The sequence below is a fragment of the Cricetulus griseus genome, chromosome 10 (genome assembly GCF_003668045.3).
Source record: "Cricetulus griseus strain 17A/GY chromosome 10, alternate assembly CriGri-PICRH-1.0, whole genome shotgun sequence".
Classification (NCBI taxonomy): domain Eukaryota; kingdom Metazoa; phylum Chordata; class Mammalia; order Rodentia; family Cricetidae; genus Cricetulus; species Cricetulus griseus.
Genome location: NC_048603.1, coordinates 22,629,848 through 22,645,979, shown reverse-complemented (window position 1 = coordinate 22,645,979; position 16,132 = coordinate 22,629,848). Strand labels below are relative to the sequence as shown.

The 16,132-nt window shown below is 46.7% G+C and overlaps 1 protein-coding gene across 2 annotated transcripts in view; it reads right to left on the bottom strand.

The window, feature by feature from the left end:
• The window catches only part of Oc90 (otoconin 90), a 30,616-nt gene that overhangs the window by 3,131 nt on the left and 11,353 nt on the right, over nucleotides 1-16,132 (bottom strand). Inside the window, exons 4-12 of one of the 2 annotated variants that reach the window (XM_027431563.2) lie at nucleotides 15,484-15,658; nucleotides 12,309-12,421; nucleotides 9,203-9,331; nucleotides 9,007-9,048; nucleotides 7,248-7,298; nucleotides 6,697-6,744; nucleotides 5,052-5,105; nucleotides 3,573-3,689; nucleotides 2,518-2,689 (exon numbers count right to left, since the gene is read on the bottom strand). In XM_027431563.2, the coding sequence (XP_027287364.1) occupies nucleotides 2,518-2,689; nucleotides 3,573-3,689; nucleotides 5,052-5,105; nucleotides 6,697-6,744; nucleotides 7,248-7,298; nucleotides 9,007-9,048; nucleotides 9,203-9,331; nucleotides 12,309-12,421; nucleotides 15,484-15,658 (901 nt within the window). The remainder of the gene's footprint in view (nucleotides 1-2,517; nucleotides 2,690-3,572; nucleotides 3,690-5,051; nucleotides 5,106-6,696; nucleotides 6,745-7,247; nucleotides 7,299-9,006; nucleotides 9,049-9,202; nucleotides 9,332-12,308; nucleotides 12,422-15,483; nucleotides 15,659-16,132) is intronic. The other variant, XM_027431562.2, reaches the window with a different exon arrangement.

Here is a 16,132-nt window from a genome sequence, read left to right as displayed (position 1 = left end):
TAATGGAGACACGAGGATTAACGGTGCCTCTCACGCTTTCCCTCCCGGAGACCAACTAAGGGTGATTGGAAGGAGGTGTTCAACTTAGACACCCTTTCCGCATGACTCTAGGGCTTAGCCAGAGTAGACATAGTTAGGATGTGCACTAGCAGATTATTGTATCTTCTTGTATTTCACCTTTATGATTGTTAATTTTGGATGCTTTACACTATTAAGTTTTAATCCTTTTTTAGACTAAAAGAGGAATTGTAGGGAGACACTGTAGCTCCGCCTCCTAGTAGCTCCTACAGGTGTGCCTGGCCACGTCCATGAGGGCGTGGTCAGGGGAGGTCAAAGATGACACGGGGACGATTCTTAAGGGACCAGGCACACGTGGACGGCCCTTCTCTCTGGCCTCCCTGCCTTGCTGCCTCTGGGCACACTCTGGCTTGCGCTTGGCTGGTATTTATCTGAATAAAGGCATTTTGGATCTACATGCCTTCTCCATCGCCTTCAGGTGATCATACTTGTAACCTTTCCTTAATCACACAGCAGCTTTACCAATTTTGTTGCCAGGCCAGAAGAATAACCCTGCCTCACACACTCAACGTTACCCAGGGACTGAGGTCAATGGCTGCCCCATGTTCAGCTGCCACTCCAGGGGAGCCGTGCTCTCTTATGTGTGTATTTGCCATGGTTACAGGGGTGGGATGGGAAATGAGCAAATAGTTGCAGTTTAAAGTCAGTGTCATTGGGAATGTTAAGTGATCTTGCAAATTACCTGTCCATGACTTACTTAGCACGTGGTGTTGAGATTACGTTCTTGTAGAACGTGACACCAGGGACACTGCCATTCAGAGTTTCCGTCTGTAGCTTTTGAGTTTTAATTTCCTCCTGCAGGTGTCCGAAAGACCAACCTACTTATTTTCCTAACCACTCACATTCTGTGTATTTGGATAAAATATGGTCAGTGATCAAAAGGTACCTCAAACATTGCCTCCATTCCCCCCATGAGAATTAATGGGACATGGAGGCTTCTGATGGTTATGTGCCAGTCTTCCTTATCTCAATGGAAAGTGCTGTGTTCTCTGGAGTCTTGACGTTTTCCAAGCTCTCTCATTAATGGAGGACAAAGGGCATGTAGTAGAGCCTCATTAGATAAATATACCTTTGATGGCACTGCAGCTTTAACTGCTACAACTAAAATTTCAGTAGGGCCATCTGGTGGGGGATTGCCCCCGAGTTCCTTCATTGACAACCTAAATGACTGACTGTTCAGTAAAAAAAAGAGCAAAGCGCTAAGATAGGGGTGGCTGTGTAGATGGATTGATATTCTATCAACCGCGCTCTTAGAATATTCTTTCAACTCAAAGTGCATCCCTTGTAATTGCCTATTTTGTCCATGAACTTTTGCCTAATTGCCTGTTCCCTTCATTGTGTAATCTTCTATCGAGCATGAGGAATTTACTTCTATTCCTCTTTTGCTTAGTTATAATCATTTTTGTTTCTCCACTACCTTGTTTGATGCCTGGCACAATGCTAAGCCCCCAGAGATGTAGGCTGAATGTCCATGTAAATAAATGGATCTGTATATGAAGACAAAGGAACTTCCCCCAAAGAGTGATGGTTATGAAATTTAACAAAAATACTTAAAAGTTGTTAAGAAGATAGCTTACATTTTGCCTTCTTCTGAGTTAACCAAACGCAGATCCCTACTCTATATTGCACAAGAGGTCAGTCTAGAGTCATCCTGCGTGTGTTAGCAAGCCAGTCCTTGTAGGATGAAGGGTAGTCTGTGGTTGTAGTGAAACATCAAGAGATCTGGCTCAGCGAACTCCAGACACACTACAGAATCAACTAATCTGAGCCCATAGGGGATCACAGAGCCCGAACCGACAACCAGGGAGCCTGCATGAGACTCACCTAGGCCCTGTGCATGTATGTTACAGTTGTGTAGCTTGGTCTTCTTGTGGGACTCCTAACAGTGGGAGCAGGGGTAGTCTCTGACTCTCTTACTGGCATTTAGGACCCTACACCTCATGCTGGGTCACTTGGCCCAGACTTAGTACAGGGGAAGGTGTTTAGTCTTAACTGCAACTCAATATGCTGTGCTTTGTTGATATTCATGGGAGACCTGTCCTTTCCTGAACAGAAATGGAGGAGTGGACTGGGGAGTGGGAACTGAGAAGGGTTGGGAAGGGTGACTGGGAATAGAGGAGGGAGAGGAATCTGTGGCTGGGGTAGAAAGTAACAAATAAATAAATAATACTAAAGAATGGGGGGGAAGGGGAGATCTAGCTCAGTGTGACTTGTCCCTTTCCTAGACGAATGGCTAACCTTAGTGGCTCATCAGGAAAGACAGTCCGTCACGTTATTGTGCCACTCTCAATGAAAACCCATGTCCAGATCCACGATGTCCAGAGCCAGCTCTTTGGGAAACTTGAAGGAAAGCCCAATGCAGACGAGGGGTCCTTCAGACACTTGCAACCTCATTGCCATTTTGCAATTTGCCTCATTGCACCCTTCTCTTATCCATACCTGTCCAGGGTATCCCTTGGCTCGCCTCTTCCTTCTCTTCCACAGTAGCAGCCATAAGATTCAAATTCCTCTGGGCAGCGGGATGTTAGACAGAAGAGCATCTCTCCAAGCTGCCGCAGGGTCTGTGTGCTGTCCCCATCACCCAGACGCAGGAAGGCCAGTCTTTCACAGGCTAGTTAAGGACACAAACTTTCAGGAGAGCTAGGACAGAGTTCCAAAGAGGAGCCGTGTCCCAGTTGTATGAGAACTACTTTGGGAGGATCCTGTCCTTGTGTGCCATGCCCTCTTCATTTCAGAGAACAAGTCTCCTTCAATTTGGCTTCTGTTGCTTTACTGAATTCCTTATTAAATCCCATAAAGAATGGGACTTGTCAGGACCAAAGATACCCCGTGGGCCACACCCTATTGTTTAGAAGAGCCTAGAAGCCTGAAGAGTCTGAGCTGTCTTCTTAGGCTTTCAGGGCATATCAAGGACACATGATGGCCTTGCCTTTCTGGCTTTTCTCACTCTGTTCTTGTCTCTCTGTCTCTCCTCATACCCTTCTTCATCTGCCTACAACCTTCTCCATTGCTCTTCAGTGGACGCCACAGGATGTTTGCCCAGTGAGTCCTAATGCCTGGGCCTCTTCCCAGGTGCAGGTCCTTTGGGAAGGCATCCCAGGGAGGAGAGAAAGGATAATTAGTACCCAGGTGCTTCGTCTTTCTAGTTAGCCACCCACAACACAATGTGGATCGAAGCCAAGCTCCTGGCTTCTAGGCCAGTAGAAGCAGAGTGATGCTAGGACAGAGCCAGGTGGCAGAAAACCCTGGTTCCTACCCAGACTCAGCCTCATAGCAGCTCAGAGGCAGAGGTAAGTTTTGAACCCTTGAGCCGCAAAGAGCTTTTCTAGTAAAAGCGGCTGATGCCTTCTGGTTGCACTAACAGGAAAGGTCACAACTTATAAAGTAACCTAAAAGCCTTGGAGATGACAATCTCTACACTTTGTTAATGCTAGCTGTAAGACTCGTAGAGCACAGAGGAGTTCAGATCCTCCTGGGTGCTGGCTCTCACCTACCTTTTCCAGGTGTCTCCTGAGAACCATTGACAACAGATGACACTTCCAAGCTCGATGTTTTAAGGCCCCCAGGGACATGCATTGCACCTTCAGCTCTGGCAGCAATCTCTGCAGACCCTGCAAGTATACAGCTGGATGTTTCAGACTTAAAGAGTCACCCGGAGACATTTGCACATGCACAAGTGGTCAAGGTCACGTGGTCAAATGCAAGCAGAGACTCCGAGAACACAGACATGTAAGGAGAGTGCACCTCACACTGTGCTTGCAGACGCTGAGGAGGCGTGCTTTTAGAGACTTGTGTATTCTACGTGAATGTCTCTGTGTTTCCAAATTTTACATTTCCAGGAGCCTGGGCTAGACCACCTGCTAACTATTAGAACTGTGGTGACCTTTCAGGCCTGAGATTGTGTTATGTTTACAATTGCACACCTGCCAGAGGACCCTTCTAGCTGCTCACGGCAAGAGACAAAGAGAAGGGTGGAAAAAGTAGGGTGCCACGTGGCAAGGAGAGCTCCCACTCTTGTGGAAACTTATCCAAACACTGCAGCTGCTTCTCAACATATTTGGGATTATGTCAAAGTCTCTCCTGCAACTCTCCGGGCTGTCTGATTGCATCCCTTGTCCAGTAAGGCTGCTATGGCCAAGGTGTGCTGGTTTGAATGAGAATGGCTCCCACAGCCTCATGTTTCAATACTTGGAACGATTTGGGGAAGGATTAGAAGGTGTGGCCTTTAAGAGGAGCTGTGTCACTGGGTGACAGGCTTTGATGTATCAACAGATTGGTACCATTCCCACTTAGCTCTGTTTCCTACTTGCCGTTGTAATGTGTGAGCTCTCAGCTGTTGCTGTAGCGATATATTTGCCTCTGCACCTGTAACCACACACCCTACCTCCTCGATGCTCTCTGCCTCCTCCGGGGGCTTCCGAGACCCATCCTTTCCCTTTAATAGGTCATGTCCTCACCTGTAACCACGCCCAAAAGGCATGGTCACTGCTACAGGTGCGGAGGTGAGGTGAGTAACTACTCCAACTATCGCTACTCCAACCACCTACCACCTATTGCTTCGTCTCTGCCATCATGGACTCCAGCCCTCTGAAATAGTAAGCCCAAATAAACTCTTCCTTCTATAAATTTTCTTGTTTAGGGTGTTTTATTGTAGCAATAGAAAAGTAACTAATACATGAGGCTACTAGTAAATACCTTAAATATCCCAAGTATCTGTTTTTACATAATGGAATGATAAGTAATTTAAAATGGGAAACTAAATGTAATTTCATAATCGCATCGTTACCTGAGAACTCTGTATTGCTTCCTGCTACTGTGTCTTTTAATTCTACGTGTGTACTTTATGGAGGGATATAGAGACTTGTTATGCTCAATTCTTTCTTCCGTTTGGGGATTGGTCTGAGACTCCTTTGGCATGCATTGGTTTCACATTTTTACATATGCAAAAGGTAGGGAGAGCCAGATGGGCTTACCTGGACTTGATGTGGTCCTAGCAGCTCCCATGCCTTGAAGATCTTGGAGAGATTCTGCCACTAAGAGAAGACAGACAGACAGAATGAGTGTCAACCCCAGCCTGACAGATTCTGCCCCTAAGAGAAGACAGGCAGAATGAGTGTCAACCCCAGTCTACCTGTCTTGGTCTCCAGAGGCATAGAACTAGGCCCAGAATGACCTGACCCTCCCGACTGTGAGATTTCCTAGGACAGCCAAGCTATCAGGGTCACCATAGGGGACCAAAGGGACCCTCCAAACGTGCTTGTTGGCAAATGCAGCCACAGTTTTCGAGGCAGGGGAATTTGCAGAAAAGCCACCGGTGAGACTGTGGATTCTGCAGAATTTAGAAGGGAAAAATACTGAAAGAAAAAAAAAATCATTTGTTTTAAACAGATCAGCAGGCAGTCCAGGGGAATGGGATTGCATGCCGCTGTTGGCTCTAGGAGAGCAGTTGAGCCGAGGGGTTTTGTGAGGTGAGTCCTTCCTAACTCTCACAAAGCTCCTCCCGTGTTCCAAATGATATGACATAGCTCTTACAAAGTGCCTACTGTGTTCCAAATCCACATGCCATAACTCTTATAAAGCTCCTACTGTGTTCCAAATGCCATGACAAAAACTCTTATAAAGCTCCTACTGTGTGCCAAATGCCATGACAAAAAACCTCTTATAAAGCTCCTACTGTGTGCCAAATGATATGACAATAAGGACTTTGTTCTTCTGACTCACTTAATGGCAGCTCACAAGTCAGGGGTGTCCTGCTCACCCGATTGAAGACGGGATGAGAGAGACATATGGGAGAGTTAAGACACTCCTCGAGAGTTATGAAGTTAGGTAGGGGTCGGATGCAAAGCCAGGCCAGGGTGGGACTCGGGCACTATGCTAAGTTCCCATTTCCCTTCCCACTGTACTGTAAAGAAGAGAGATGGTGACTAAAGGAAACTTAACATACTCGTGGGTCAAAACAGTGATAGTGTTATACAAAACTGAAGTTTTGAGGCTGACTGGTGTGAACACAGTTGCCTCATCAAAGGAACATCTGGCCTATCCTCTACTGCGGCTGCCCAGTTTTTTCAAAGCAAAACCTACCAGCTCAGACCCATGAAGTTCTGAACTGACACATCCTGGGTGAGTGACCCCACCCTCGGAACTTCTCTTTCATGGGATAATAACAGGACCCCTGGGACAAGGGAGAATCTGGGGTGTTTATCTAGTGCCTGCACACTGGAGACCTTCCATGATGGTGCTGCCCGTCAATTGGGATCCATTTACTTAACCATTCTTAGTAACAAGCAAATAATCACTGTCGGTTGCTTACACTCATTAGTACAGAAATTGATGCTAATCACCACGAGCATGTCTGGTTACGTCAGGTTCACCAATTAAAATTTGTCCTAGATATTTTTTAGGCTTGGTGGTCATGCTTGCATTGAATTCACCAAGCTCTTCTGGCTGAGTGACAGAAAATGTAAGATTCTTGTGCCCCAGTGTCCTGTATACTCTGTAAATGAGCCCTGCACTTCCCCTGGGGCCCATCTGATAGTAGGCACTGGACAAGAGCACTTGTCTTTAGGCAGTGTCTCTACTCTGCCCAGCAGAGCCCTCTTTGATGTTTCTTCTGTTTACCTGTCCTGGATAGTGTTGTCAGTCTGTCTGCTCTCATCTCACCAGCCACTGTCGAAGGAGACAACACTGTATTATGGATCAGGCTAAGCACCTGAGCCAGTCCTACAGTCAGGGAAACATTAGGAATAAGGACAGAGGAAAGGGAAAATAGCAGATTCTTGGAAGGAGGGCTCAGTAGGGTGACTGCATCGAGAGAGGAGTATATATTTAGTATGCCTACTAAATTTGGGTTTCAGATAAGCGACACGAAAATTCCTGGCATATGTGTATCCCACGCAAGACTTGGAGGGCTCATTGAAACATATGTGTGGTTCATCTGGACAAGCCTGCAGCATTGTGCCTCTGCTCCCCAAGAGGTGAAGACTCAGGGGCAAGAGAAAGCTGAGGAAGTAGAAACAGGTGCCTTGCTTGGGAAGGACCAGGGCCTCTGGAACTACTAAGCTCCATAATGAGGCAGACAGGGAACATGTTGGGGAGCTGATGTCATCAAACCACTATAGAGTGGCAGAGATGAGACAAGGGTGGTTGGTCGCATGTTCCTTTACACTTACCTTCTCCTGAGAGGGCTGTCTGATGGGTGTCTGTGGGAATTTCAGGAACCCCTGGAGAAAGAGAGCCACCAATAGCAACAACACCTCAACACACTGTCAAAATAAAGCCTCGGGGGCTCTAAGATGAGCAGGCTGAACACTACAGGGCCAAGGATGGGAGGCTCTACGAAAGGTGTCACCAGGAAGAGCTCTCTGTTATAGCTGAGGGCTCCTTGGATATCTTACTCATCCAGGACCATAGGCTGCTCAGCATTGCCCAACTCAGAAAGAAACACAGCCACTTCTGGGTTCTGCTGGAGGAAGAGGGCTACCTGGGACACAAGGTGAATCCAGGAAGTGGGGTATGGACCCTGAGGTAAAAAAGACCCTTGCCGTAAAGGGCTGATGAGGGAGGTCCTTCTGTGTATATGTTTATCTCATTGGTTGTTGAATAAAGTACGGTTGGCCAATAGGGGAGCAAGTTAGGTGGGACTAGGAATTGAGGAGAATTTTGGGAAATGTAAGAAAGAAAAGTCTGGTGAGCCGGGCAGGAAGTGACATAGCAGACAGATTCAGAATATAAGCAAGGACAAGAAGGAAGTCCTTCTCTTGCTCTTCCTCTTTCTCATTCTCTCTTCTCTATGGAGCCATCATGTGATCCCAGGAAGAGGATGCCAGCAGAAGGCATCCTCGATAAGTCTTTTAAAATATATAGACTTATGATAATTAAGACTGAGCTAGCATAGAAGAAATCCTAGTCACTGGCCAAACAGCATTGTTAATAATATAAGACTCTGTGTGTTATTTTGGGTACCCACATGGCAGTGGGGTTCCGGTGGCTCAGCATAAAGACTTATCGTTACAAAGAGTACTGAGTGTAGAAAATGCACAGAGATACACCTGTGTACACAATCCTTGTACACACTCCCTCATTCCTACAAGTGTGCCCACATACCCATGTACACACTTACACTCACACCTATTCACGTACCACCTACGGCATGCATATGCTATCTTCATACATGCACACTCCCCACACACATAAACACCAACACAACCACACTGCAGTTTTCTCCTTAACAAAATTACACAGTTAATTCCAGGAAGGAGACGTAAACACACACAAAAAAGGATAGATGAGATGCCTAAAGTGGCATGGGATCCATCCTAGGTGCCTAAAGGGTTAGCAAAGAGACAGCATAGAAACTGATGAACAAGGAACGCAGCCATAAACTTGACTCTTATTTTTTCCTAAGATCCACATCTTAGAGTAAGAATTATGAGTTATTAATAGTCCTCCCACCATGAGATTCACAGGATAAACAACCTCTCCTCCTAAAAGAGTCATCTCGGCCAGGCTGAGCTTTCTGCTCTGGGTGTGTGTGGGGGGGTGCAAGGAGGAAACAGAGGAGGAGGGCATGATCCATACCAGGGAGGCTTTGGCAGCCAGGAACACATGGAGTAAGAACCCTATTCATCTGAGTTACAGATGCTGCCTGAGTCCCATTGTGTACCAGACCTCTGACTATTATACAGAGAGAAAGAACTTGGGATATACGCCCTCAAGGGATTAAATTCACATCTACCTGCCAGCAGGGGTAGAGTTGGCACTAGGACCTTTTGATACTGGATATTTGTATTGGTCTCCTAGCAAAGGGAGGCAGAGTCAATGTCAACCGTGGCTTCGGCCTCTGTGAGCCAATTCACTGGAGAAGGTGCCTGTGCCAGCTGCTACCATCCTCTATAGTCCAGAAAGAGCCAGCTATGTTGGGAACTTTACCTCTAGGTAGCAGTGTCGCTGGGGCTTTGACGCTGGTTGTCTCTGCAAGGAAACACATGGGGAGGCATATAGAGCAGTTGGCTGGGAAGTTGGCAGGGCCATACTTGACATTTGAAGACACCCAACCACACTCGGTCCCACTGTGGCCCCTGCTCACTGCTCAGCCCCATTGTGGGGTTCAGGCCCATTGTCCCACCTGGAGTTTGAGCCAGGCAGAAGGAAGCATCCAGAAAATTCAGTGAAGAGTTGACACTAGACTGAGCCAAGCACTCAACAGCAACCTTGTCACAGGTACACAGTAGGCGCTCACAAGGATCCTCGGACTCTGAGCATGTAGCAAGGGCAGAGCAAGGCAGAAAGATCAAACTTAGAATCCCAACAGGCAATGATAGCTCCAACAAGGGCCTCCTGAGCTGTCCTGTCTAAACTTGCTCCACCTGTAATTTTCTAACGATGGCATCACCTCTTTGGTTTAGTGGAAGCAACTTGGGAGTCCTATTCACACTATGTGTCTTGAATGCTCAACCCATGGGGCTGTTGTCCTGGTGTCACCTATATCCATTTTTTGGGGGGGGCTGCCCACAGCCCTACATACTATCACTATCTCCTGTCCATTCATGCCAGCCCCCCCCATATTAGTCTTCCCATTTCTGTCAGGAAGGATCCAGAATAGGTCAAAGGCTAGGGTGGGATGAGGAAGGGTATCTCAGTGGTAGAGAGTGATTATCTAGCACCCAAGAGGCTCTGGGCTCCATCCTTAGGGATACGACATGTAAAGATGAAACACTTTAATTGAAGCATGTCTATTGGTTCAGAAGCCCTCACTGACTTCCCAGAGTCACCTAGGAAGTGGTGTGTGATTGTCCTTGCCCGCCCACCGCCTCCAGTTTTCCTTGGGTGTCATCTTTTCCTACACTTTTTACCACTCCTTTCTGTTCCCCACTCCACACTGGACACCTCAAGTGTGTCCACGCTCTGCTTGGTTACTCTTCTCCCACACAGCCATTAGGACTGCTTGCTTCTTTGATTTTTTTTAAATTTAAAGTTATTTATCATTTATAAAGCAAATACAATGGTTTTCAGAAAGATTGGAAAAGAGATAAATATGTGACCTTTATAGTGTTCTCAGAAAGCACATTTAATATTGCCTGATACATCACATGACTCACAATGTATCTTGGGGTAGTACTTAATATGCTTTGCCAAATTTGTATTAGTATGTTTAGACAATTAAAGACACAACTCTCCCTCAAGATATATAACAAGCCAGTTAAGAATACTTCACAAACATAGTTATTCGGATTCAAGACTTCTTCGATTTTTGCACAAAGAAGTTTCTAATACCCTTCCTGTTTAAACAGCGTGCCACCCCGCCCCCCTCCACCCTGGCCTTGCTTCCTCCATGGCTCCTGTGAGCATCTAAAATATTTGCCATCTTTGACTGCCAGGGCTTGACTGTGAAGTGAACCCTCACAAGCTCATGTGTTTGAGCACTTGGTCCCCAGCCGGTGGCATCATTTGTGGAGACCATGCTTCATTTAGAATACGGAGCCTTGCTAGAGGAAGTGAAACACTAGTTGGAAGGTCATTGGAGGTCTATTGGGACCACCCATCCTCCAGGTGTGAGACGGATGTTTCCATCCTGGAATTAGGGCAACTGTGATAATCCACACAAGACCTTCACAAGATTAGGCTCATTACATCCTCCCAGAGAGAGAAGGAAGGACTCATGTTGCTGGGAATGAGGAGCCCACGAGGTGGCACAGGAGAGCATTCAAGAGATTCCCCAGAAGGCCAGCTGTTACAAGACACCCCGTCTCCACCCACAAGGGTACAGAAGCGGTCAAGAGTTGCTGGGTGAAAGAGACATCTTCAGCAGAGTACCTATAACTTGACCAAGTACCTGTAAACCCCAGTTAAACTCATTGGTTCACCAACTAGACTTGAATGGAATTGTTCTTGGGTTAGTGCCTTTCAGGGGTGAACAGATGTTTACGCTCCCAACTCCCACCCCCACCCCTCCAATTAATGCAACAAGGAAGTATCCTGGACCCAACTTCCAGCCTGAGTGCTCTGCCTTCAGGCTGGTGTCATATATGCCACCGCTTTGTTCTCCTGATGCCCTGGCAAAGATCTTCGTCCACAACTATGCCTTCCCCACCACCATGGACTATATACTCTGACCCTGGAACCGGCTTAATCCTTTCTGAGTTGCTCCTATCAGATACTCCATCAAGGGTATGAGAAAAGTAACTAATGCATTGACCAACCAGAGACATGTTCAGAAATAAGGTCAGGAGACGCCCCCACCCCCTACACAGATTCAACAGTCCCATATGGGGAGACAATAAGTATCTGTTTGCTGGGTGTGTGGATGAATGGTCTTTTTCCATGTCCACCGTCTTCTCCCAGTGCCTCCCTCTGCCTTCTGTTAATGATCCAGGATCTACCAGGTTTAGAACATGGACTTGGGATTTACTGGGGGCTTTGTCCAATGCCTTGCTCTACAGCTGAGCACCTCTGTGACTTTAGCTAGGCTGTTTAATTTCTCAGAACTTTCCTTCTCTTCTTTGAAAGCTGAGAACAGTAGAGCTCATCTAACAGGTTGTTGGGACAGAAGGTCAGAGTTGCTGTGCATGAAGACTAAGGTCTACAGCAGGCACGCAGGAGACTGGCTCAGTCTAGCACCTCACCATGCTATACACTCCCATGCCTCTATGCCTTGGTCTATCCAGCTTCTTCCAGGGCTACCCAGACATGTGAAATGCTATTCCTAGAGTCACATGGCAAACAATGTGCTCATACAGGAATATGAGTTATCCACCTGCCTCTTACAAAGAGCAGCCACCCCCAGCTTGACCACACACTCCTACTCCAATATCCGCAGGTGGCAATGAGTTCTTACTATACCCGTCATGGTAGCAACCGTTTCTCAAGCAGGCTTAATTTAGTTTCCATAACCTCTCTTTCAAAGGAGGTTTTGTCCTCCCCATTCTGTGATTAAGAAGTTAAGGAATTATTCCATTGTTACATGGTGCATAAATAACAAAGCACTTGCCACTTAAAAGCTTCTGCAGTCACAAGAGTAAATAAATTATAAATCAGATGATATTCTGATAAACTCTTGCTTCTTTCATACAAAAGCATTCATTGCACATTAACTATATGTGAACCACAAACACATCAGTCACCTAAGTACCAGCCATGACACTGCTGATGGTGTTGACAGTCTTGGTGGATCCCACATGGGCCACGCAATGGTCCCTTCATGCCTCGGCTCAAGGAGGCCTGAAAATGCTCACCACACATGATCTGTTTGTTGATGCAATCCACATCTGCGCTGAGCTTGGCAGGGTCCTGGAGACAGTCCATCTCAACAGCCTCCTCATAGCATCTACGATGCTGGAAGCAGCAGCTGAGGCAGGTCAGGCAGGATAAAGGGAGGTAATGGTTAGGGTAGAGACGGGCAGGAAGCCCAGGATCATCCTGATGTCTGGATGGTACCTGTTAGTGATCTCTTTACACACACACACACACACACACACACACACACACACACACACACCATGCCACCTGCTATCTTACATGCTTGGGGTGGAAGTGTGTATCACCCATGCCCAACACGCAGGCTTCTGTGGCCAGCCACATGGCCCTGGATCTCAGATGGAGGACATGGTGTGAAAATGGCTCAGGGAAGGTAAAGACAGGCTTGCACTGGTCCTTGTCTGGGCACTGTCTTTGAATGTTACTTTTGTTATTGTCACCACATTTTACATCTGTCTGAGTCAATGTTAAGAGTAGCAGTTAGTTGTCTTTCTCCTTCTGCTTGGCTTCACATAGGAACTGACTTCTCTAAGGAAACCGCATTGGCAAGAGGTGTCAGGGGCAACTCTGTTACTTGCTGAAAATAAGCAGCGATGACAGAGCCAAGGCCATTTTTTTGGGTCATTTCATATTCCTAAATAAAGACACCAACACTGGAAGTCAGGTGTGGTAGCGCCTGCACTGGAGAGGCAGGAAGATCGCAAGTTCAAGACCAGGCTTGGCTGTGTAAGAAAGTCTGGCACAAGAAAGAGAAAGAGGGAAGAGAATAATATGAGGAATAGAGAGGAAAAGAAGGGTATGTTGATGATGGGGAGAAGGATGGCAGTGGATTAACCTTAGCTGATCAGGATTAAGGTGAGAAGGATCCCAGCCGCTATTCAGAAAACAGAGAGAGGCAGATCACCAGTCAGTGATCCCGGGGGCCTTCCACCTTTTTGTATGTGGGTCTCTGTGTGAGATGCACAAGCTCTCTTACAGCACAGGTGGTTTCTAAATCACGGGGTGACACCATCACTAGAAGGACTCTAGAAGGCTCTCACAATGCAAATGGAGTCGGTGGAGAACAGAGCAACCAAGAAAACAAGCAGATGCAAGGTGACCATGGATACACTTTTTTTTTCATCCTGCCTGAGGAAGATTCCTTGGATTCAAGAAAACACCTATTTCAATAAACAACAGCAAATGTTTTGGGGCTCTAGTGTGCAAGTCCAAGGAGGAAACAATCCATCTTCCAAGATATTCGGAAACACCCATCCCACTGACCAAAATGTACAAAGTAACTGAAATTAGATTCAGCTCACCATCCCACCAGTGTGGGGACACAAGTCCTTTGCTAACTCCTTCTGGGTAGGAGACAGTGATGAATGACTCCTTTATTTATTTGATTTCTAGGTTCCTTGGGTGTTCAAAGAATTAAAGGAAAAGGCATGGGCAACTTGACAGGAAAAAACGTGTTCCCAGGAATGGCCCTGACGTCACATACCCTGAAGAACCAGGCCTTTCCCATCTCTGTGTGGACTATCTGATCCTGGTCTCTAAAATGGAAAACTAGCTCTGTCGTCCAAAGGCAACTTGTATCTATCTTTTCTTGCAGGTTTGAAGGTGGGGATAATTTGTTGCTTAATTGTAAACAAGCATTCTTTGTCAACCAAGAATTTATCCTTTTCGATTCATCAGTTTTTAACCTCTGAAAAAGAGGTTAGTGACCCTCAGTCAGGGGGGTCACTAGTTCTGGGAGTACAAAGAAAGGGCACTCTCTCCTTAGAGGACAATAAGTGGAGTCCAGAGACAGACAGCATGCTCACACTTATCTGTGTAGCAGGTGCAAGAAAGAGAAGCTCAGAGGTTCGGAGAGCAAAGGACAGAGACAACCAAAGAGGATGTCCTTCAGGGAGAAATGCCAGGGCAGGTATGAGCTGCCTAATATGGGAATTCCATAGAGATTCCTTCCTGCTTTCTCTGAGCCCACATAGACAAAAGAACGTACATGTCACAGCATTGGGTTTGGGGCACAGGTCTGTGGGATAGGATATTATTCTTGGAGCAAGTTGAGATCCAGGTTCAATTCTCTGTCTGGGTGCTGTCTGTGGCTGATGCTGTTGCTATGGTTACAGCCACCATTACTACTTACCAGCCCAGTGCCTCCTGTGTTATGGCTGCTGCTGTTGCTTCTATTACTGTGATATTATTACTGCCAGTATTAGTACTGCTGCAGCTACCTTTATACAGCCATTGCTACTGCCATCCCTATTGTTACTGCTTCTATGAGCCCAGTCTTGCTTCCATGGTTACTGATACTCTTGAGCTTCATAACCTGGTACACTCCCAAAGCCTTCAGCTGATGTTTTTAGTCATTGAATCTGAAATAGTGACTCCGAAGTAGGCTGTGCAATTACCTCCATTTTTAAGGTAAAGAAAGTGGAATACAGACAAGTTAAGTCAATAAGGAGCAGAAAATAGGAATTGCTGAGTCATAAGTAATGGTTCTTGCATGTGAACACATAGCAACAGATTGCCCAAATCGTTCAATGGCTCAGCTGGCCCTCCTATCCCCATACCCCTTGACCACAACCTTGATTAAGCTTGCTTAATGTTTTTAGGTTTTAAATGTCATTGCCAATCTTGGTACTTTGTTTCAGTGTGCACTTCCCTTGTCCATGGGGATGGAAAACATCTTTATATGTTTTCCTGTGTTCCACACTAAGGCGGGAGTAGTGTTATGGTTATCTCAAGCACAGCACCCATGGGTTCTTATTGCTTATGCTTATCGAAGGTTGAATAGCAAACTCTGTAATTGCTTTTCGTCTAGTAATACACAGGATAAATCTGGGCTCTACTACATGTATGCTGAGTTGATAGGCTGGGTTGAACCCCACGAATCTGCATTATAACAAGGACCTTAGTGGTTTTACTGTAGGGAACCCCATCTTGGAGTAAGCCTGCACTATAGTTTTGCCATGACAGAGTCTCATGGTAAACACCTACAATAACATCCCTCATTACACTGCATTGTGGAGAGGTGGGTACCAGTTACCTTGCAGTAGATAATGGAATTAGATCTCTCCCAAGTCTCTCCTTCCAGGTCACTGCCTTTATTTGCTCCACCCAAGGTGTCACTAGGCTGCAGTGAGCTCACCCGTGGCTTCTACTTACCTGTCAGACTCATCCACAGGCAGCCCTTCCATGTCAAACCTGCAGGCACAGCCGTAGTCTTCGAAGTCCCTGGGGCAGAGGCCAGCCACACACCTCATACTGTTCACAAACTGGAGCAGCAGAGGAAAGTTGGTGAAGACGGCCTGCAGCCAGGTGAAGTGAGAGCCTAGACAGTCTGTGGGCAGAGAAAGCAGGTCCTGGTGGGTGCTGGGAACTCAAGGGCAGGAGGAGCTCTGTCCCCTGGCCTTCCTGCACCACTGGCTGATGGGGTGGCATGAGCATGGTCACTCCCTGCTGTGCAGTCAGTCAAAAGCAGGTGGTCAGCCCCAGCCACATTGGTTACACCCACCTGATAGACGCTGGTGGCTTCCTTATTAATAAAACTGAAAAGTGTTCAGGAAGGTCAGCCTGGGCCTTAGGTTTCTGAATAACTTTTACTACTATGCTCAGCTGGTGACTATAACCCTGTATGTATTTCCATGGGCTCTGAGGACATCCCCCAGGTCTGGCTGAAAAGGACTTAAGAGGAAGTCTGTCAAAGACCCCTAGAAGATATTTGCTTCCTAATACAGAAATAAACACGTAGGAAGGTCCATTTGGGGCTGGGACGATAGTCCGGCTTTAAGTGTTTGCATCCTCAGAATCCACA